Source organism: Procambarus clarkii, chromosome 3 (assembly GCF_040958095.1).
Source record: "Procambarus clarkii isolate CNS0578487 chromosome 3, FALCON_Pclarkii_2.0, whole genome shotgun sequence".
NCBI classification, from domain to species: domain Eukaryota; kingdom Metazoa; phylum Arthropoda; class Malacostraca; order Decapoda; family Cambaridae; genus Procambarus; species Procambarus clarkii.
The window spans coordinates 33,238,238-33,262,046 of NC_091152.1; the positions used below are offsets into that span (position 1 = coordinate 33,238,238).

Below are 23,809 nucleotides of genomic sequence, written 5' to 3' on the forward strand. Positions count from 1 at the left end.
GTGTACTCCACCACTGGAACAACACCCACGTGTACTCCACCACTGGAACAACACCCACGTATACTCCACCACTGGAACAACACCCAGGACACCACGATGAGTGCCATCACTTGGAACAAACCGTTGTGTTCCACACACCACAGATGCATAACGGCATTAAAAAATATATTGATTTCTCTCTATTTTATTTACAAAAATAGTCAATTCCTGACAATGTTTTGATTATCGCGTCCCCGAGGGAAGGGTTGTCGGTCATCGGAAGTGAGAGGTGATGACCAGTTGACTGACGGCGCTGAAGAGTATGATGACCTGAATGGAATATGTCTCGTTGACGGAGGTGTTGTACCCGCTCTGTTGGACGGCGGCCTGGTGCTGACCTGTAGGGGAGATGTTTGTTAGTGCTGGGTTAGTACACACACACACACACACACACACATACACACACACACACACACACACACACACACACACACACACACACACACACACACACACACACACACACACACACACACACACACACGCTGGTGCTGACCTGTAGGGTGATGTTTGTTAGTGCTGGGTTAGTACACACACACACACACACACACACACACACACACACACACACACACACACACACACACACACACACACACACTGGTGCTGACCTGTAGGGTGATGTTTGTTAGTGCTGGGTTAGTACACACACACACACACACACACACACACACACACACACACACACACACACATGTGGGGACCCACATGGTGGTGCAGATACGTGGCGAGCTAAACTCTTGGAAGTGGCAACAAGGAATTTTCTGAGCCAGCATGTCAAGGAACCCACAAGAATGAGAGGCAATGATGAACCAGCTAGACTCGACTTAATATTCACCCTAAATGAGTCAGAAATAAGGGAAGTCAAAGTTGAAGCCCCCATAGGAATGAGTGACCACAGTGTACTGACCTTTGAGTACTTGGTGGAGGTAGGGATAACCTATCCAAGGATGGGAGTGGAGGGGAAAAGACTGAATTACCGAAGAGGAAAATATGACGAGATGAGGAACTTCCTAATGGGAATACCATGGGAAACAGAACTTAGAGACAAGAATGTGCAGGTCATGATGGATATTGTCACCCAAAAGTGCCAGGAAGCTGCAGACAGGTTTATCCCCGTCCAAAAGGAGAAAAACGAAAAACAACAGAAAAACCCATGGTTCAACCAGGAATGTAAGGTAGCGAAACAACTGAGTAAAAGAACATGGAGAAACTACAGAAATAACAGAACACCAGAGAGCAGGGAGAGGTACCAGAGGGCCAGAAATGAGTACATCAGAGTGAGGAGGGAAGCAGAGAGACAGTTTGAAAATGACATCGCGAGTAAAGCCAAGACCCAACCAAAGCTGCTCCACAGCCATATCAGGAGGAAAACAGCAGTGAAGGAACAAGTGATGAAGCTGCGGAAAGGGGAGAACAGATACACAGAGAATGACAAGGAGGTGTGTGAAGAACTCAACAAGAGATTCCAGGAGGTCTTCACAATAGAACAAGGAGAAGCCCCTGCACTAAATGAGGAGGCGGCAACCTTGGAAACCTTGGAGGAATTTGACCTCACCAGTGATGAGGTCAAAAGGTGTCTGCTGGAGCTAGATGTGACAAAGGCTGTTGGGCCTGATAGAATCTCACCATGGATACTAAAGGAAGGTGCAGAAGCACTAAGTGTGCCACTCTCTATGGTGTATAACAGGTCACTGGAAACAGGAGACTTACCAGAAAGTTGGAAGACAGCTAACGTGGTCCCAATATACAAAAAGGGTGACAGGCAAGAGGCACTGAATTACAGGCCAGTTTCCTTAACTTGTATACCATGCAAGGTGCTGGAGAAGATCGTGAGGAAAAGGCTCGTAGAGCATCTGGAGGGAAATAACTTTGTAACGCACCACCAACATGGGTTCAGAGATGGTAAATCGTGCCTCACAGGGTTAATAGAATTTTATGACCAGGCAACGAAAATTAGGCAGGAAAGAGAAGGGTGGGCCGACTGCATTTTCCTGGATTGCCAAAAAGCCTTCGACACAGTACCCCATAAAAGGCTGTTAAAAAAGTTGGAGCAACAGGCAGGAGTAAAAGGGAAGGTGCTCCAGTGGATAAGGGAGTACTTAAGCAACAGGAAACAGCGAGTAACGGTGAGGGGGAAGACATCAGAGTGGCGAGATGTCACCAGCGGAGTCCCACAGGGCTCAGTACTTGGACCCATCCTGTTTCTAATATATGTGAACGATCTTCCAGAGGGTATAGACTCATTCCTCTCGATGTTTGCTGATGATGCAAAAATTATGAGAAGAATCAAGACGGATGAAGATAGACAGAGACTACAGGATGACCTGGATAAACTGGAGGAATGGTCTAGAAAATGGCTGCTGAAGTTCAACTCTGGAAAGTGTAAGGTGATGAAATTAGGCGAAGGGAGCAGGAGGCTGAACACAAGGTATCATCTGGGAGGGGAAATCCTGCAAGAATCAAATAGAGAGAAGGATCTGGGGGTTGATATCACACCGAACCTGTCCCCAGAGGCCCACATCAAAAGAATATCATCAGCGGCATATGCTAGACTGGCCAACATAAGAACTGCCTTCAGAAACTTGTGTAAGGAATCTTTCAGAACCCTGTATACCACTTATGTAAGACCAATCCTGGAGTATGCAGCTCCAGCCTGGAGTCCATACCTAGTTAAACACAAGACAAAGTTAGAGAAGATTCAGCGGTATGCCACCAGGCTCGTCCCGGAACTGAGAGGATTTAGCTACGAGGAAAGGCTAAAGGAGCTGAACCTCACATCCCTGGAAAACAGAAGAGTAAGGGGAGACATGATAACCACCTACAAAATTCTCAGGGGAATTGACAGGGTGGACAAAGACAAACTCTTCAGCACGGGTGGGACACGAACAAGGGGACACAGGTGGAAACTTAGTACCCAGATGAGCCACAGAGACGTTAGAAAGAATTTTTTCAGTGTCAGAGTAGTTAATAAATGGAATGCACTAGGAAGTGATGTGGTGGAGGCTGACTCCATACACAGTTTCAAATGTAGGTATGATAGAGCCCAGTAGGCTCAGGAATCTGTACACCAGTTGATTGACAGTTGAGAGGCGGGACCAAAGAGCCAAAGCTCAACCCCCGCAAGCACAATTAGGTGAGTACACACACACACACACACACACACACACACACACACACACACACGCACACACACACTGGTGCTGACCTGTAGGGTGATGTTTGTTAGTGCTGGGTTAGTACACACACACACACACACACACACACACACACACACACACACACACACACACACACACACACACACACAATGATCACCCAGAGGGTATAGACTCATTCCTCTCAATGTTTGCTGACGACGCCAAAATTATGAGAAGGATTAAGACAGAGGAGGACAGCTTGAGGCTTCAAGAAGACCTGGGCAATTTGCAGGAATGGCGAACAAATGGCTGTTAGAGTTTAATCCAAGCAAATGTAATGTAATGAAGATAGGGGTAGGAAGCAGGAGACCAGATACAAGGTATCAATTGGGAGATAAAATACTTCAAGAGGCCGAGAGAGAGAAAGACCTGGGGGTTGATATCACGCCAGACCTGTCCCCTGAAGCTCATATCAAAAGGATAACAGCAGCAGCATATGCCAGGTTGGCTAACATAAGAACGGGTCTTTAGAAACTTGTGTAAGGAATCATTCAGAACATTATATATCACATATGTCAGACCAATCCTGGAGTATGCGGCACCAGCATGGAGTCCATATCTAGTCAAGGATAAGACTAAAATGGAAAAGGTTCAAAGGTTTGCCACCAGACTAGTACCCGAGCTGAGAGGTATGAGCTACGAGGAGAGACTACGGGAATTAAACCTCACTTCGTTGGAAGACAGAAGAGTTAGGGGGGACATGATCACCACATTCAAGATCCTCAAGGGAATCGACTGGGTTGATAAAGACAGGCTGTTTAACACAAGGGGCACACGCACTAGGGGACACAGGTGGAAACTGAGTGCCCAAATGAGCCACAGAGATATTAGAAAGAACTTTTTTAGTGTCAGAGTGGTTGACAAATGGAATGCATTAGGAAGTGATGTGGTGGAAGCTGACTCCATACACAGTTTCAAGTGTAGATATGATAGAGCCCAATAGGCTCAGGAACCTGTACACCTGTTGATTGACGGTTGAGAGGCGGGATCAAAGAGCCAGAGCTCAACCCCCGCAAACACAACTAGGTGAGTACAACTAGGTGAGTACACACACACACACACACACACACACACACACACACACTCTCTGTCTCTCTCTGTCTGTCTGTCAGTCTGTCTGTCTCTCTCTCTCTCTCTCTCTCTCTCTCTCTCTCTCTCTCTCTCTCACACACACACACACACACACATACACACACACACACTCATAGGGAAATCATGGAAGGGATACAAACTCGGGCTTGCAAACGCAGGAGGACAATCGCAGCTGGAACAAACACAGAGGATGAGGGGGAACAGGAAGACTGGATGAAGGAAGTACTCCAGCAAATGCGGAATGAATTCAGTGAAGGACTGAGGGTAATGAGGGAGACAGTAGCCAACCTGCAAGATGATCTAAGGGCAGCAAAGGAGGAGATAAGATACCTAAAGGAGACTCTTCCACAATACCAGACACAAACCGTACCTCAGGGAGATGGGATTGCGACTGTGGAGGGGACCACCACAACCCAGCTCTCATTTGCTGAGATGCTTAAAAAGAGCCCTGAAGCTAGGTCTGCAGTTAAGGAAGTTGCCATGGAAGTGGCTTCCTCTCAGGAAGCAGCTAGATGTACTTGCCGGCTGATAGAGAAAAAGAGCAGTAGTAGTAGCAGGCATTAAAGAGCAAACAGGGACCAGCCCAAAGGAGCTGAGAGACAAGAACAAAACCGCAGTTACCAGATCCTTAAAGAGGTAAGGATGGAGGGAACTGCCCAAAATGTTGAAAAGGTTTTCAGGCTTGGAAAGTTCAACAAGGACAGGGGCCGAATGATAAAGGTGATATTCATGAGCGAAATCACGAAAGAGGAACTGTTAGCAAGGAAGAGCGGTCTAGCAAATGTTCCGAAGTTCAAAAAAGTATTCCTGCAGAGGGATATGACAAGGCAAGAGAGAATACAGGCAGCAGAAGCGAGGAAGGAGTGCAGGGAGAGAGAAAGGATTCAGAGTACCACAACCCAGAACCCTACAATCCCAGAGGGAAGTGGAGAACCCTCCTCAAACAGTGCAACAGCCACAGGGATTGGGGCACCACCCCCACATTCTACCCAACAGACACCCAACCTGCCCCATCCCCTATCAGTCCCCCACTAAGTACCCACCTAGGGCAAACCCCCCTCCTCCCACTCACCCTCCTCCTCCCACTCATCCCTCTCCCCAGGACCTCTCTTCTCTCCCATCCCCCAAGCCCTCCCTTCTCCCACATGCTTTCCCGTCTCTCCCACCCCCAAGCCCTCCCTTCTCCTCCGCCCCCACTCTCCCCCACCCCACCTAAGTCTTCCCCTCTCCCCCAATCCCCTAAACCCTCCTCTCTTCCTCACCCACCTCAGCCCTCCTTTTTCCCCCACGCCCCCCAAGCCCTCCACCCTTTTCTCACCCCCCCCATCTCCATTATCCCCCAAAGCCTCTCCTCTCCCCATGCTTCCCCAACCCTCCCTCTCTCAACCCCCCCCCAACCCTCCCCCTCTAACTCTCCCCCCCAACCCTCTCCTTCTCACTCTCCCCCCCTACCCTCCCCCTCTTACCCACCCCCTCTCCCCCACCACCCCCCTCTCCCCCAACCCCCCATGCCCTCCCTCCTCCCCCAGTCTCCCTGTGCCAGGTCCCCCCAGCTCCCACTCATCCCAGATCCCAAAGGTCCCCCCCAGAGAAGAAGCAGAAGAGAGTCAGTTTCAGGGTGATGTACTCGAACATAGATGGGATCACAAGCAAGACAAGTGAACTAAGGGAAAGAGCACAAGAAGTGAACCCAGATGTAATCAGACTCACTGAAACAAAACTCTCTGGAATCATAATGAATGCCATGTTACCCCAGGAGTACACAGTAATAAGGAAAGAGAGGGAAGGCAGGGGAGGAGGCGGAGTGGCCCTACTCATGAGAAAGGAATGGAGTTTTAAGGAGATGGCTATCCCGGGCTGTGAGGAGTTCAGAGACTACATAACAGGCACCATGATAATGGGAGGACCAAGAATAGTAGTAACAGTAATATACAACCCTCCACCAAATGACAGAAGACCCAGTCAAGAGTACGAAAACAACAACATGGCAGTTAACACTATAATTGAGAGGGCAGCCTCTGCTGCCTGTAGAAATAGATCCCACCTGCTCATCATGGGCAACTTCAATCACGGAAGGATTAACTGGGAGAACAAGGAACCGCATGGAGGCGAGGATACGTGGAGAGGCAAACTATTGGAGGTGGTGACAAGCAACTTTTTAACCCAGCAAGTCGGAGAACCCACAAGGATGAGAGGCAATGACGAACCAGCGAGACTCGACCTAGTCTCCACTCTGAACGACTCCGACATAAGAGAAATCGGTTTTGAGGACCCAGTAGGAATGAGTGTACCACCACAGTGTAATGGTGTTTGAGTACTTGATTGAAGAAGGGTTATTGAACTCGTGGAGGGATACCGAAACCAAAAGGTTAGCATACTGAAAGGGAAACTATGAGGGGATAAGAAAATTCCTAACAGAAATAGCATTGGAAACAGAGCTCAGGGGAAAGACGGCCCAAGATATGATGGATTACATCACGCAGAAGTGCAAGGACGCAGCAAACAAGTTTGTCCCAGTCCAAAAGGAAAACAGAGAATTGAAAATGAGAAACCCATGGTTTAATCAGAGATGTAGGCTAGCTAAGCAGCAAAGTAAAAGGGCATGGAGAAACTATAGGAATAACAGGACACTGGAGAGCAGAGAAAGATACCAGAATGCCAGGAATGAATATGTCAGGATGAGAAGAGAGGCAGTAAGACAATACGAAAATGACATCGCAAGCAAGGCAAAGACTTAGCCTAAATTGTTGCATAGCTACATCAGGAGAAAAACAACAGTAAAGGAACAGGTTATGAAATTAAGGATAGGGGCAGAAGGATTCACTACAAATGACAAGGAAGTGTGTGAGGAATTGAATAAGAAATTCCAGGTCTTCACCTTAGAGCAAAGAGAAATTCCAGAGATAAGTGAGGGAATAGCTAACCAGGAACCACTGGAAGAGTTTGAGATTACCAGCGGGGAAGTAAGGAAGTGTTTACTAGAGTTGGATGTGACAAAGGCTATAGGCCCAGACGGAATCTCCCCTTGGGTTCTAAAGGAAGGAGCAAGAGAACTGAGCCTACCACTCTCCATAGTGTATATCGAATCACTGGCAACAGGGGAACTGCCAGATATTTGGAAAGCAGCTAACGTAGTCCCGGTATACAAGAAAGGGGATAGACAGGAGGCACTGAACTACAGGCCAGTGTCCCTAACCTGCATACCATGCAAGCTGATGGAGAAGATTGTGCGAAAAAAACTAGTGGAGCGTCTGGAGCGAAGGAACTTTGTAACACAGCATCAACATGGCTTCAAGGATGGCAGGTCCTGCCTCACAGGGTTACTTGAATTCTACGACCAGGCAACAAATATAAGGTAAGAAAGAGAAGGGTGGGCAGACTGCATATTTTTGGATTGTCAGAAAGCCTTTGATACAGTGCCACACAAGAAGCTAGTGCAAAAGTTGGAGATGCAGGCTGGAGTGAAAGGGAAGGTACTCCGGTGGATAGAGGAGTACCTGAGCAACAGGAGACAACGAGTCTGTGTGAGGGGTGAGGTCTCAGATTGGCGAGACGTCACAAGTGGAGTCCCGCAGGGGTCAGTCCTTGGACCTATACTATTTCTGGTATACGTAAATGATCTCCCAGAGGGTATAGATTCGTTCCTCTCAATGTTTGCCGACGATGCAAAAATTATGAGGAGGATTGAAACAGAGGATGATAGTAGGAGGCTACAAGATGACCTAGATAGACTGAGTGAATGGTCCAACAAATGGCTGTTGAAGTTCAACCCGAGTAAATGCAAAGTAATGAAACTAGGCAGTGGAAACAGGAGGCCAGACACAGGATACAGAATAGGAGATGAAGTACTTAATGAAACAGAGAGAAAGATCTAGGAGTTGATATCACACCAAACCTGTCTCCTGAAGCCCACATAAAGAGAATAACGTCTGCGGCATATGCGAGGCTGGCTAACATCAGAACGGCGTTCAGGAACCTGTGTAAGGAATCATTCAGAATCTTGTACACCCCATATGTAAGACCAATCCTGGAGTATGCGGCCCCAGCATGGAGCCCGTACCTTATCAAGCAGAAGACGAAGCTGGAAAAAGTCCAAAGGTATGCTACTAGACTAGTCCCAGAACTGAGCCCAATAGGCTCAGGAATCTGTACACCAGTTGATTGACGGTTGAGAGGCGGGACCAAAGAGCCAGAGCTCAACCCCCGCAAGCACAATTAGGTGAGTACAATTAGGTGAGTACACACACACATTAAGGAACAGTAGGAGAGGACAGAACTGGAGGCAAGTTCTGTAGTTAAGATAGGTTAGGTTAGGTTAGGTTAGGTTAGGTTAGGTTAGGTTAGGTTATGCTAGGTTAATTGTTGTTGTTGTTTAAGATTCGCTAACTAGAACAAAAAGTTCCAAGTAGCACGGGCTTTGGTGAGCCCGTAGTTGGGTTGGTTAGGTTCGGTCAAATATCTACATAAGTTTTAACTCAAAATAAAAATAATTAGCTGATACATAGTGAAAAAGATAGCTTTATCATTTCATAAGAAAAAATTAGAAAAATATATAAACTCAGGAAAACTTGGCTTATGAGGCAAATCGGGCCTTGCATAGTAGGCCAAGTAATGCGTTCTGGCTACTAGGTACAACATATATAACAACATACAACATATACAAAAAACTGATGGCTTCCTGGGTGTGAGTTTTCAGTTGCATGTATGCCTAGGAACCATTCAGGTTTGTTCGCATATATATATATATATATATATATATATATATATATATATATATATATATATATATATATATATATATATATATATATATATATATACATATGTCGTACCTAGTAGCCAGAACGCACTTCTCAGCCTATTATGCAAGGCCCGATTTCCCTATTAAGCCAAGTTTTCCTTAATATATTTTCTCTAATTTTTTTTCTTATGAAATGATAAAGCTACCCATTGCATTATGTATGAGGCCATTTTTTTTTATTGATGTTAAAATTACCGTAGATATATGACCGAACCTAACCAACCCTACCTAACCTAACCTATATAGATAGGTTAGGCTAGGTAGCCGAAAAAATTAGATTAGGTTAGGTTGGTAGTCGAAAAAACATTAATTCATGAAAACTTGGCTTATTAGGCAAATCGGGCCTTGCATAGTAGGCTGAGAAGTGCGTTCTGGCTATATATATATATATATATATATATATATATATATATATATATATATATATATATATATATATATATATATATATTTTATTATAACGCTTTAAAAGAGACTAATGTCGTCTATGCCTTCAAATGCCCACTTGGGGACTGTAAGCTCCAAAAAACCCAGTATATAGGCAAGACAACAACATCTCTTTCTAGGCGTTTAACGATGCATAAGCAACAGGGCTCCATTAAGGAACATATAATCTCTTCCCATAACCAAACCATCGCCAGAGAAATCCTAGTAAACAACACAGAAATCATCGATAGATACAGCGATAGCAGGCGGCTTGACGTTTGCGAGGCACTACACATCAAGAAGTCAACACCAGCAATCAACAGCCAATTATTACACAACTATATTCTACCCACCTCAAGACTCCGCTCCAATATAGAAGCATCAAGAAATATGGACCAATAGGCTTTCTACAAACACTTCTATTCAATACCCATTGTTTCTGTTCTGTCTTGTGTTGATACTTTTAATACCCTATTAATATCCTCTCCTGTTCTGTCTTGTGTTAATGCCACATCACCCTTCCCACCTCACTCAAATATATATATATATATATATTATTAAATATGACCGAAAAAGTAAGATTAATAATTCTAACACGAATTTTCTCAATCTTTCGTACATTTCTTTTCACTGTTGGAGGTAAATAAAAAATCAATTCTCCAAAATTCATTTTTATTTCTAGTCTGACGCGACACGAGCGCGTTTCGTAAAACTTATTACATTTTCAATGACTTTAGTTTACAAATACACAACTGAATAGAACTTACGCATCTCCGATTTTATATCTACATTTGAGTGAGGTGGATAGGGTATTAATTTCATCAACACAAGACAGAACAAGAGGTGGTATTAATAGGGTATTAATTTCATCAACACAAGACAGAACACGAAACAATGGGTATTGAATAGAAGTGTTTGTAGAAAGCCTATTGGTCCATATTTCTTGATGCTTCTATATTGGAGCGGAGTCTTGAGGTGGGTAGAATATAGCTGTGCATTAATTGGCTGTTGATTGCTGGTGTTGACTTCTTGATGTGTAGTGCCACGCAAACGTCAAGCCGCCTGCTATCGCTGTATCTATCGATGATTTCTGTGTTGTTCACTAGGATTTCTCTGGCGATGGTTTGGTTGTGGGAAGAGATTATATGTTCCTTAATGGAGCCCTGTTGCTTATGCATCGTTAAACGCCTAGAAAGAGATGTTGTTGTCTTGCCTATATACTGGTTTTTTGGAGCTTACAGTCCCCAAGAGGGCATTTGAAGGCATAGACGACGTTAGTCTCTTTTAAAGCGTTCTGTTTTGTGTCTGGAGAGTTTTTCATGAGTAGGCTGGCCGTTTTTCTGGTTTTATAGTAAATCGTCAGTTGTATCCTCTGATTTTTGTCTGTAGGGATAACGTTTCTATTAACAATATCTTTCAGGACCCTTTCCTCCGTTTTATGAGCTGTGGAAAAGAAGTTCCTGTAAAATAGTCTAATAGGGGGTATAGGTGTTGTGTTAGTTGTCTCTTCAGAGGTTGCATGGCATTTCACTTCCCTTCTTATGATGTCTTCGACGAAACCATTGGAGAAGCCGTTGTTGACTAGGACCTGCCTTACCCTACAGAGTTCTTCGTCGACTTGCTTCCATTCTGAGCTGTGGCTGAGAGCACGGTCGACATAAGCGTTAACAGCACTCCTCTTGTACCTGTCTGGGCAGTCACTGTTGGCATTTAGGCACATTCCTATGTTCGTTTCCTAAGTGTAGACTGCAGTGTGGAAACCTCCGCTCTTTTCCATGACTGTTACATCTAGAAAGGGCAGCTTCCCACCCTTTTCCATCTCGTAAGTGAAACGCAACACGGAACTCTGCTCAAATGCCTCCTTCAGCTCCTGCAGATGTCTGACATCAGGTACCTGTGTAAAAATGTCGTCAACATACCTGCAGTATATGGCCGGTTTCAAGTTCATGTCGACTAAGACTTTTTGCTCGATGGTACCCATGTAGAAGTTTGCAAACAGGACACCTAGGGGAGAACCCATGGCGACCCCATCTACTTGCTTATACATGTGCCCATCCGGGCTCAAGAAGGGTGCCTCTTTAGTACAAGCTTGGAGTAGTTTCCTCAGAATATTTTCTGGTATGTCAACATACCAACATTTGACATACCAGAAAATATTCTGGTATGTCAAATGTCGTATTTGACATACCAGGTACGACAATATATGTCGTACCTAGTAGCCAGAACGCACTTCTCGGCCTGCTATTCAAGGCCCGATTTGCCTAATAAGCCAAGTTTTCGTGAATTAATTGTTTTTCGACTACCTAACCTACCTAACCTAACCTAACCTAACTTTTTCGGCTACCTAACATATATATATATATATATATATATATATATATATATATATATATATATATATATATATATATGTTGCCCGAAACGCATTGCGTAATAGTGGCTTTAGGCATTGTATGTACTAGCTCTATCTATATATCAATCCATTAATGTAACATCACTTGTATGTATATACCTTACCTGAATAAACATCTGAATCTGAATCTGAATATTATTAAATATGACCGAAAAAGTAAGATTAATAATTCTAACACGAATTTTCTCAATCTTTCGTACATTTCGTTTCACTGTTGGAGGTAAATCAAAAATCAATTCTCCAAAATTCATTTTTATTTCTAGTCTGACGCGACACGAGCGCGTTTCGTAAAACTTATTACATTTTCAAAGACTTTAGTTTATAAATACACAACTGAATAGAACTTACGCATCTCCGATTTTATATCTACATTTGAGTGAGGTGGATAGGGTATTAATTTCATCAACACAAGACAGAACAAGAGGTGGTATTAATAGGGTATTAATTTCATCAACACAAGACAGAACAAGAGTATTAATAGGGTATTAATTTCATCAACACAAGACAGAACACGAAACAATGGATATTGAATAGAAGTTTTTGTAGAAAGCCTATTGGTCCATATTTCTTGATGCTTCTATATTGGAGCGGAGTCTTGAGGTGGGTAGAATATAGTTGTGCAATAATTGGCTGTTGATTGCTGGTGTTGACTTCTTGATGTGTAGTGCCTCGCAAACGTCAAGCCGCCTGCTATCGCTGTATCTATCGATGATTTCTGTGTTGTTTACTAGGATTTCTCTGGCGATGGTTTGGTTGTGGGAAGAGATTATATGTTCCTTAATGGAGCCCTGTTGCTTATGCATCGTTAAACGCCTAGAAAGTGATGTTGTTGTCTTGCCTATATACTGGGTTTTTTGGAGCTTACAGTCCCCAAGAGGGCATTTGAAGGCATAGACGACGTTAGTCTCTTTTAAAGCGTTCTGTTTTGTGTCTGGAGAGTTTCTCATGAGTAGGCTAGCCGTTTTTTCTGGTTTTATAGTAAATCGTCAGTTGTATCCTCTGATTTTTGTCTGTAGGGATAACGTTTCTATTAACAATATCTTTCAGGACCCTTTCCTCCGTTTTATGAGCTGTGGAAAAGAAGTTCCTGTAAAATAGTCTAATAGGGGGTATAGGTGTTCTGTTAGTTGTCTCTTCAGAGGTTGCATGGCTTTTCACTTTCCTTCTTATGATGTCTTCGACGAAACCATTGGAGAAGCCGTTATTGACTAGGACCTGCCTTACCCTACAGAGTTCTTCGTCGACTTGCTTCCATTCTGAGCTGTGGCTGAGAGCACGGTCGACATATGCGTTAACAACACTCCTCTTGTACCTGTCTGGGCAGTCGCTGTTGGCATTTAGGCACATTCCTATGTTTGTTTCCTTAGTGTAGACTGCAGTGTGGAAACCTCCGCCCTTTTCCATGACTGTTACATCTAGAAAGGGCAGCTTCCCATCCTTTTCCATCTCGTAAGTGAAACGCAGCACGGAACTCTGCTCAAATGCCTCCTTCAGCTCCTGCAGATGTCTGACATTGTGTTGATGAAATTAATACCCTATTAATACCACATCTTGTTCTGTCTTGTGTTAATGCCACATCACCCCTTCCACCTCACTCAAATGTAGATATAAAATCGGAGATGCGTAAGTTCTATTCAGTTGTGTATTTGTGAACTAAAGTCTTTGAAAATGTAATAAGTTTTACGAAACGCGCTCGTGTCGCGTCAGACTAGAAATAAAAATGAATTTTGGAGAATTGATTTTTGATTTACCTCCAACAGTGAAACGAAATGTACGAAAGATTGAGAAAATTCGTGTTAGAATTATTAATCTTACTTTTTCGGTCATATTTAATAATATATATATATATATATATATATATATATATATATATATATATATATATATATATATATATATATATATATATATATATATATATATATATATATATATATATATGTCGTACCTAGTAGCCAGAACGCACTTCTCAGCCTACTATGCAAGGCCAGATTTGCCTAATAAGCCAAGTTTTCATGAATTAATGTGTATTCGATTACCTAACCTACCTAACCTAACCTAACCTAACTTTCTCGGCTACCTAACCTAACCTAACCGATAATGATAGGTTAGGTTAGGTTAGGTAGGGTTGGTTAGGTTCGGTCATATATCTACGTTAATTTTAACTCCAATAAAAAAAAATTGACCTCATACATAATGAAATGGGTAGCTTTATCATTTCATAAGAAAACAATTAGAGAAAATATATTAATTCAGGAAAACTTGGCTTATTAAGCAAATTGGGCCTTGCATAGTAGGCTGAGAAGTGCGTTCTGGCTACTAGGTACGACATATATATATATATATATATATATATATATATATATATATATATATATATATATATATATATATATATATATATATATATGAATTATATATATATATATATGAATTATATATATATATATATATATATATATATATATATATATATGTCGTACCTAGTAGCCAGAACTCACTTTTCAGCCTACAATGCAAGGCCCGATTTGTCTAATCAGCCAAGTTTTTATGAATTAATATATTTTCTCAAATTTTTTTCTTATGAAATGATAAAGCAACCCATTTCATTATGTAAGCGGTCAATTTTTTTTATTGGAGTTAAAATTAACGTAGATATATGACCGAACCTTACCAACCCTACCTAACCTAACCTAACCTATCTTTATAGGTTAGGTTTGGTTAGGAAGCCGAAAAAGTTAGGTTAGGTTAGGTTAGGTAGGTTAGGTAGTCGAAAAGCAATTAATTCATGAAAACTTGGCTTATTAGGCAAATCGGGCCATGCATAGTAGGCTCAGAAGTGAGTTCTGGCTACTAGGTACGACATATATATATATATATATATATATATATATATATATATATATATATATATATATATATATATATATATATATATATATATATATATATATATATATATGTGTGTGTGTGTGTGTGTGTTGACAGACAGGGTGTTGACAGGCTGGGTGTTGACAGGCTGGGTGTCGACAGGCAGGGTGTTACTAGGCATGGTGTTGACAGAGGGTGTTGACAGGCAGGGTGTTGACTGGCAGGGTGTTGACATGCAGGGTGTTGACAGGCAGGGTGTTGACATGCAGGGTGTTGACAGGCAGGGTGTTGACAGGCAGGGTGTTGACAGGCTGGGTGTTGACAGGAAGGGTGTTACTAGGTATGGTGTTGACAGACAGGGTGTTGACAGGCAGGGTGTTGACAGGCAGAGGTGTTGACAGGCAGGGTGTTGACAGGCAGGGTGTTGACAGGCAGGGTGTTGACAGGCAGGGTGTTGACAGGCAGGGGTGTTGACAGGCAGGGTGTTGACAGGCAGGGGTGTTGACAGGCAGGGTGTTGACAGGCAGGGGTGTTGACAGGCAGGGTGTTGACAGGAAGGGTGTTGACAGACAGGGTGTTGACAGGCAGGGTGTTGACAGGCAGGGTGTTGACAGGCAGGGGTGTTGACAGGCAGGGTGTTGACAGGCAGGGGTGTTGACAGGCAGGGTGTTGACAGGCAGGGTGTTGACAGGCAGGGTGTTGACAGGCAGGGTGTTGACAGACAGGGTGTTGACAGGCAGGGGTGTTGACAGACAGGGTGTTGACAGGCAGGGTGTTGACAGGAAGGATGTTGACAGGCAGGGTGTTGACAGGCAGGGTGTTGACAGGCTGGGTGTTGACAGGCTGGGTGTTGACAGGCAGGGTGTTGACAGGCAGGGTGTTGACAGGCAGGGTGTTGACAGACAGGGTGTTGACAGGCAGGGTGTTGACAGGAAGGGTGTTGACAGGCAGGGTGTTGACAGGAAGGGTGTTGACAGGCTGGGTGTTGACAGGCAGGGTGTTGACAGGCAGGGTGTTGACAGGCAGGGTGTTGACAGGCAGGGTGTTGACAGGCAGGGTGTTGACAGGCAGGGTGTTGACAGGCAGGGTGTTGACAGGCAGGGTGTTGACAGGCAGGGTGTTGACAGGCAGGGTGTTGACAGGCAGGGTGTTGACAGGCAGGGTGTTGACAGGCAGGGTGTTGACAGGCAGGGTGTTGACAGGCAGGGTGTTGACAGGCAGGGTGTTGACAGGCAGGGTGTTGACAGACAGGGTGTTGACAGGCAGGGGTGTTGACAGACAGGGTGTTGACAGGCAGGGTGTTGACAGGCAGGGTGTTGACAGGCAGGGCGTTGACAGACAGGGTGTTGACAGGCAGGGGTGTTGACAGACAGGGGTGTTGACAGACAGGGTGTTGACAGGCAGGGTGTTGACAGGCAGGGGTGTTGACAGGCAGGGTGTTGACAGGCATGGGTGTTGACAGGCAGGGTGTTGACAGGCAGGGTGTTGACAGGCTGGGTGTTGACAGGCAGGGTGTTGACAGGCAGGGTGTTGACAGGCAGGGTGTTGACAGGCAGGGTGTTGACAGGCAGGGTGTTAAATTGACAGACAGGGTGTTGACAGGCAGGGTGTTGACAGGAAGGGTGTTGACAGACAGGGTGTTGACAGGCAGGGTGTTGACAGACAGGGTGTTGACAGGCAGGGTGTTGACAGGCAGGGTGTTGACAGGCAGGGTGTTGACAGACAGGGTGTTGACAGGCAGGGGTGTTGACAGACAGGGTGTTGACAGGCAGGGTGTTGACAGGCAGGGTGTTGACAGGCAGGGTGTTGACAGGAAGGGTGTTGACAGGCAGGGTGTTGACAGGCAGGGTGTTGACAGACAGGGTGTTGACAGACAGGGTGTTGACAGACAGGGTGTTGACAGGCAGGGGTGTTGACAGGCAGGGTGTTGACAGGAAGGGTGTTGACAGGCAGGGTGTTGACAGACAGGGTGTTGACAGACAGGGGGTTGACAGACAGGGTGTTGACAGGCAGGGGTGTTGACAGGCAGGGTGTTGACAGGAAGGGTGTTGACAGGCTGGGTGTTGACAGGCAGGGGTGTTGACAGGCAGGGTGTTGACAGGCAGGGGTGTTGACAGGCACGGTGTTGACAGGAAGGGTGTTGACAGACAGGGTGTTGACAGGCAGGGTGTTGACAGGCAGGGGTGTTGACAGGCACGGTGTTGACAGACAGGGTGTTGACAGGCAGGGTGTTGACAGGCAGGGTGTTGACAGGCAGGGTGTTGACAGGCAGGGTGTTGACAGGCAGGGTGTTGACAGACAGGGTGTTGACAGGCAGGGGTGTTGACAGACAGGGTGTTGACAGGCAGGGTGTTGACAGGAAGGATGTTGACAGGCAGGGTGTTGACAGGCAGGGTGTTGACAGGCTGGGTGTTGACAGGCTGGGTGTTGACAGGCAGGGTGTTGACAGGCAGGGTGTTGACAGGCAGGGTGTTGACAGACAGGGTGTTGACAGGCAGGGTGTTGACAGGAAGGGTGTTGACAGGCAGGGTGTTGACAGGAAGGGTGTTGACAGGCTGGGTGTTGACAGGCAGGGTGTTGACAGGCAGGGTGTTGACAGGCAGGGTGTTGACAGGCAGGGTGTTGACAGGCAGGGTGTTGACAGGCAGGGTGTTGACAGGCAGGGTGTTGACAGGCAGGGTGTTGACAGGCAGGGTGTTGACAGGCAGGGTGTTGACAGGCAGGGTGTTGACAGGCAGGGTGTTGACAGGCAGGGTGTTGACAGGCAGGGTGTTGACAGGCAGGGTGTTGACAGGCAGGGTGTTGACAGGCAGGGTGTTGACAGACAGGGTGTTGACAGGCAGGGGTGTTGACAGACAGGGTGTTGACAGGCAGGGTGTTGACAGGCAGGGTGTTGACAGGCAGGGCGTTGACAGACAGGGTGTTGACAGGCAGGGGTGTTGACAGACAGGGGTGTTGACAGACAGGGTGTTGACAGGCAGGGTGTTGACAGGCAGGGGTGTTGACAGGCAGGGTGTTGACAGGCATGGGTGTTGACAGGCAGGGTGTTGACAGGCAGGGTGTTGACAGGCTGGGTGTTGACAGGCAGGGTGTTGACAGGCAGGGTGTTGACAGGCAGGGTGTTGACAGGCAGGGTGTTGACAGGCAGGGTGTTAAATTGACAGACAGGGTGTTGACAGGCAGGGTGTTGACAGGAAGGGTGTTGACAGACAGGGTGTTGACAGGCAGGGTGTTGACAGACAGGGTGTTGACAGGCAGGGTGTTGACAGGCAGGGTGTTGACAGGCAGGGTGTTGACAGACAGGGTGTTGACAGGCAGGGGTGTTGACAGACAGGGTGTTGACAGGCAGGGTGTTGACAGGCAGGGTGTTGACAGGCAGGGTGTTGACAGGAAGGGTGTTGACAGGCAGGGTGTTGACAGGCAGGGTGTTGACAGACAGGGTGTTGACAGACAGGGTGTTGACAGACAGGGTGTTGACAGGCAGGGGTGTTGACAGGCAGGGTGTTGACAGGAAGGGTGTTGACAGGCAGGGTGTTGACAGACAGGGTGTTGACAGACAGGGGGTTGACAGACAGGGTGTTGACAGGCAGGGGTGTTGACAGGCAGGGTGTTGACAGGAAGGGTGTTGACAGGCTGGGTGTTGACAGGCAGGGGTGTTGACAGGCAGGGTGTTGACAGGCAGGGGTGTTGACAGGCACGGTGTTGACAGGAAGGGTGTTGACAGACAGGGTGTTGACAGGCAGGGTGTTGACAGGCAGGGGTGTTGACAGGCACGGTGTTGACAGACAGGGTGTTGACAGGCAGGGTGTTGACAGGCAGGGTGTTGACAGGCAGGGTGTTGACAGGCAGGGTGTTGACAGGCAGGGTGTTGACAGACAGGGTGTTGACAGGCAGGGTGTTGACAGACAGGGTGTTGACGGGCAGGGTGTTGACAGGCAGGGTGTTGACAGGCAGGGTGTTGACAGGCAGGGTGTTGACAGGCAGGGTGTTAAATTGACAGACAGGGTGTTGACAGGCAGGGGTGTTGACAGGCAGGGTGTTGACAGGAAGGGTGTTGACAGACAGGGTGTTGACAGGCAGGGTGTTGACAGGCAGGGGTGTTGACAGACAGGGTGTTGACAGGCAGGGTGTTGACAGGAAGGATGTTGACAGGCAGGGTGTTGACAGGCAGGGTGTTGAAAGGCTGGGTGTTGACAGGCTGGGTGTTGACAGGCAGGGTGTTGACAGGCAGGGTGTTGACAGGCAGGGTGTTGACAGACAGGGTGTTGACAGGCAGGGTGTTGACAGGAAGGGTGTTGACAGGCAGGGTGTTGACAGGAAGGGTGTTGACAGGCTGGGTGTTGACAGGCAGGGTGTTGACAGGCAGGGTGTTGACAGGCAGGGTGTTGACAGGAAGGGTGTTGACAGGCAGGGTGTTGACAGACAGGGTGTTGACAGGCAGGGTGTTGACAGGCAGGGTGTTGACAGGCAGGGTGTTGACAGGCAAGGTGTTGACAGGCAGGGGTGTTGACAGGCAGGGTGTTGACAGGCAGGGTGTTGACAGGCTGGGTGTTGACAGGAAGGGTGTTGAGAGGCAGGGTGTTGACAGGAAGGGTGTTGACAGGCTGGGTGTTGACAGGCAGGGTGTTGACAGGCAGGGTGTTGACAGGCAGGGTGTTGACAGGCAGGGTGTTGACAGGCAGGGTGTTGACAGACAGGGTGTTGACAGGCAGGGGTGTTGACAGACAGGGTGTTGACAGGCAGGGTGTTGACAGGCAGGGTGTTGACAGGCAGGGCGTTGACAGACAGGGTGTTGACAGGCAGGGGTGTTGACAGACAGGGGTGTTGACAGACAGGGTGTTGACAGGCAGGGTGTTGACAGGCAGGGGTGTTGACAGGCAGGGTGTTGACAGGCATGGGTGTTGACAGGCAGGGTGTTGACAGGCAGGGTGTTGACAGGCTGGGTGTTGACAGGCAGGGTGTTGACAGGCAGGGTGTTGACAGGCAGGGTGTTGACAGGCAGGGTGTTGACAGGCAGGGTGTTAAATTGACAGACAGGGTGTTGACAGGCAGGGTGTTGACAGGAAGGGTGTTGACAGACAGGGTGTTGACAGGCAGGGTGTTGACAGACAGGGTGTTGACAGGCAGGGTGTTGACAGGCAGGGTGTTGACAGGCAGGGTGTTGACAGACAGGGTGTTGACAGGCAGGGGTGTTGACAGACAGGGTGTTGACAGGCAGGGTGTTGACAGGCAGGGTGTTGACAGGCAGGGTGTTGACAGGAAGGGTGTTGACAGGCAGGGTGTTGACAGGCAGGGTGTTGACAGACAGGGTGTTGACAGACAGGGTGTTGACAGACAGGGTGTTGACAGGCAGGGGTGTTGACAGGCAGGGTGTTGACAGGAAGGGTGTTGACAGGCAGGGTGTTGACAGACAGGGTGTTGACAGACAGGGGGTTGACAGACAGGGTGTTGACAGGCAGGGGTGTTGACAGGCAGGGTGTTGACAGGAAGGGTGTTGACAGGCTGGGTGTTGACAGGCAGGGGTGTTGACAGGCAGGGTGTTGACAGGCAGGGGTGTTGACAGGCACGGTGTTGACAGGAAGGGTGTTGACAGACAGGGTGTTGACAGGCAGGGTGTTGACAGGCAGGGGTGTTGACAGGCACGGTGTTGACAGACAGGGTGTTGACAGGCAGGGTGTTGACAGGCAGGGTGTTGACAGGCAGGGTGTTGACAGGCAGGGTGTTGACAGGCAGGGTGTTGACAGACAGGGTGTTGACAGGCAGGGTGTTGACAGACAGGGTGTTGACGGGCAGGGTGTTGACAGGCAGGGTGTTGACAGGCAGGGTGTTGACAGGCAGGGTGTTGACAGGCAGGGTGTTGACAGGCAGGGTGTTAAATTGACAGACAGGGTGTTGACAGGCAGGGGTGTTGACAGGCAGGGTGTTGACAGGAAGGGTGTTGACAGACAGGGTGTTGACAGGCAGGGTGTTGACAGGCAGGGGTGTTGACAGGCAGGGTGTTGACAGGAAGGGTGTTGACAGACAGGGTGTTGACAGGCAGGGTGTTGACAGACAGGGTGTTGACAGGCAGGGTGTTGACAGGCAGGGTGTTGACAGGCAGGGGTGTTGACAGGCAGGGTGTTGACAGGCAGGGGTGTTGACAGGCAGGGTGTTGACAGGCAAGGGTGTTGACAGGCAGGGTGTTGACAGGAAGGGTGTTGACAGACAGGGTGTTGACAGGCAGGGTGTTGACAGGCAGGGTGTTGACAGGCAGGGGTGTTGACAGGCAGGGTGTTGACAGGCAGGGGTGTTGACAGGCAGGGTGTTGACGGTGTTGACAGGCAGGGTGTTGACAGGCAGGGTGTTGACAGGCTGGGTGTTGACAGGCAGGGTGTTGACAGGCAGGGTGTTGACAGGCAGGGTGTTGACAGGCAGGGTGTTGACAGGAAGGGTGTTGAGAGGCAGGGTGTTGACAGGAAGGGTGTTGACAGGCTGGGTGTTGACAGGCAGGGTGTTGACAGGCAGGGTGTTGACAGGCAGGGTGTTGACAGGCAGGGTGTTGACAGGCAGGGTGTTGACAGACAGGGTGTTGACAGGCAGGGGTGTTGACAGACAGGGTGTTGACAGGCAGGGTGTTGACAGGCAGGGTGTTGACAGGCTGGGTGTTGACAGGCAGGGTGTTGACAGGCAGGGTGTTGACAGGCAGGGTGTTGACAGGCTGGGTATTGACAGGAAGGGTGTTGAGAGGCAGGGTGTTGACAGGAAGGGTGTTGACAGGCTGGGTGTTGACAGGCAGGGTGTTGACAGGCAGGGTGTTGACAGGCAGGGTGTTGACAGGCAGGGTGTTGACAGGCAGGGTGTTGACAGACAGGGTGTTGACAGGCAGGGGTGTTGACAGACAGGGTGTTGACAGGCAGGGTGTTGACAGGCAGGGTGTTGACAGGCAGGGCGTTGACAGACAGGGTGTTGACAGGCAGGGGTGTTGACAGACAGGGGTGTTGACAGACAGGGTGTTGACAGGCAGGGTGTTGACAGGCAGGGGTGTTGACAGGCAGGGTGTTGACAGGCATGGGTGTTGACAGGCAGGGTGTTGACAGGCAGGGTGTTGACAGGCTGGGTGTTGACAGGCAGGGTGTTGACAGGCAGGGTGTTGACAGGCAGGGTGTTGACAGGCAGGGTGTTGACAGGCAGGGTGTTAAATTGACAGACAGGGTGTTGACAGGCAGGGTGTTGACAGGAAGGGTGTTGACAGACAGGGTGTTGACAGGCAGGGTGTTGACAGACAGGGTGTTGACAGGCAGGGTGTTGACAGGCAGGGTGTTGACAGGCAGGGTGTTGACAGACAGGGTGTTGACAGGCAGGGGTGTTGACAGACAGGGTGTTGACAGGCAGGGTGTTGACAGGCAGGGTGTTGACAGGCAGGGTGTTGACAGGAAGGGTGTTGACAGGCAGGGTGTTGACAGGCAGGGTGTTGACAGACAGGGTGTTGACAGACAGGGTGTTGACAGACAGGGTGTTGACAGGCAGGGGTGTTGACAGGCAGGGTGTTGACAGGAAGGGTGTTGACAGGCAGGGTGTTGACAGACAGGGTGTTGACAGACAGGGGGTTGACAGACAGGGTGTTGACAGGCAGGGGTGTTGACAGGCAGGGTGTTGACAGGAAGGGTGTTGACAGGCTGGGTGTTGACAGGCAGGGGTGTTGACAGGCAGGGTGTTGACAGGCAGGGGTGTTGACAGGCACGGTGTTGACAGGAAGGGTGTTGACAGACAGGGTGTTGACAGGCAGGGTGTTGACAGGCAGGGGTGTTGACAGGCACGGTGTTGACAGACAGGGTGTTGACAGGCAGGGTGTTGACAGGCAGGGTGTTGACAGGCAGGGTGTTGACAGGCAGGGTGTTGACAGGCAGGGTGTTGACAGACAGGGTGTTGACAGGCAGGGTGTTGACAGACAGGGTGTTGACGGGCAGGGTGTTGACAGGCAGGGTGTTGACAGGCAGGGTGTTGACAGGCAGGGTGTTGACAGGCAGGGTGTTAAATTGACAGACAGGGTGTTGACAGGCAGGGGTGTTGACAGGCAGGGTGTTGACAGGAAGGGTGTTGACAGACAGGGTGTTGACAGGCAGGGTGTTGACAGGCAGGGGTGTTGACAGGCAGGGTGTTGACAGGAAGGGTGTTGACAGACAGGGTGTTGACAGGCAGGGTGTTGACAGACAGGGTGTTGACAGGCAGGGTGTTGACAGGCAGGGTGTTGACAGGCAGGGGTGTTGACAGGCAGGGTGTTGACAGGCAGGGGTGTTGACAGGCAGGGTGTTGACAGGCAGGGGTGTTGACAGGCAGGGTGTTGACAGGAAGGGTGTTGACAGACAGGGTGTTGACAGGCAGGGTGTTGACAGGCAGGGTGTTGACAGGCAGGGGTGTTGACAGGCAGGGTGTTGACAGGCAGGGGTGTTGACAGGCAGGGTGTTGACGGTGTTGACAGGCAGGGTGTTGACAGGCAGGGTGTTGACAGGCTGGGTGTTGACAGGCAGGGTGTTGACAGGCAGGGTGTTGACAGGCAGGGTGTTGACAGGCAGGGTGTTGACAGGCAGGGTGTTGACAGACAGGGTGTTGACAGGCAGGGGTGTTGACAGACAGGGTGTTGACAGGCAGGGTGTTGACAGGAAGGATGTTGACAGGCAGGGTGTTGACAGGCAGGGTGTTGAAAGGCTGGGTGTTGACAGGCTGGGTGTTGACAGGCAGGGTGTTGACAGGCAGGGTGTTGACAGGCAGGGTGTTGACAGACAGGGTGTTGACAGGCAGGGTGTTGACAGGAAGGGTGTTGACAGGCAGGGTGTTGACAGGAAGGGTGTTGACAGGCTGGGTGTTGACTGGCAGGGTGTTGACAGGCAGGGTGTTGACAGGCAGGGTGTTGACAGGCAGGGTGTTGACAGGAAGGGTGTTGACAGGCAGGGTGTTGACAGACAGGGTGTTGACAGGCAGGGTGTTGAC

At 48.4% G+C, this 23,809-nt stretch overlaps 1 protein-coding gene across 1 annotated transcript in view; it reads right to left on the reverse strand.

Moving 5' to 3' along the window:
• Positions 1 to 212: 212 nt before the first annotated feature.
• LOC138368215 (zwei Ig domain protein zig-8-like) overlaps positions 213 to 23,809 on the reverse strand; it is a 462,959-nt gene continuing 439,362 nt past the window's right edge. The window contains exon 8 of the mRNA XM_069330737.1: positions 213 to 377. Coding sequence (XP_069186838.1) covers positions 253 to 377 — 125 coding nt within the window. The 3' untranslated portion in view covers positions 213 to 252. The remainder of the gene's footprint in view (positions 378 to 23,809) is intronic.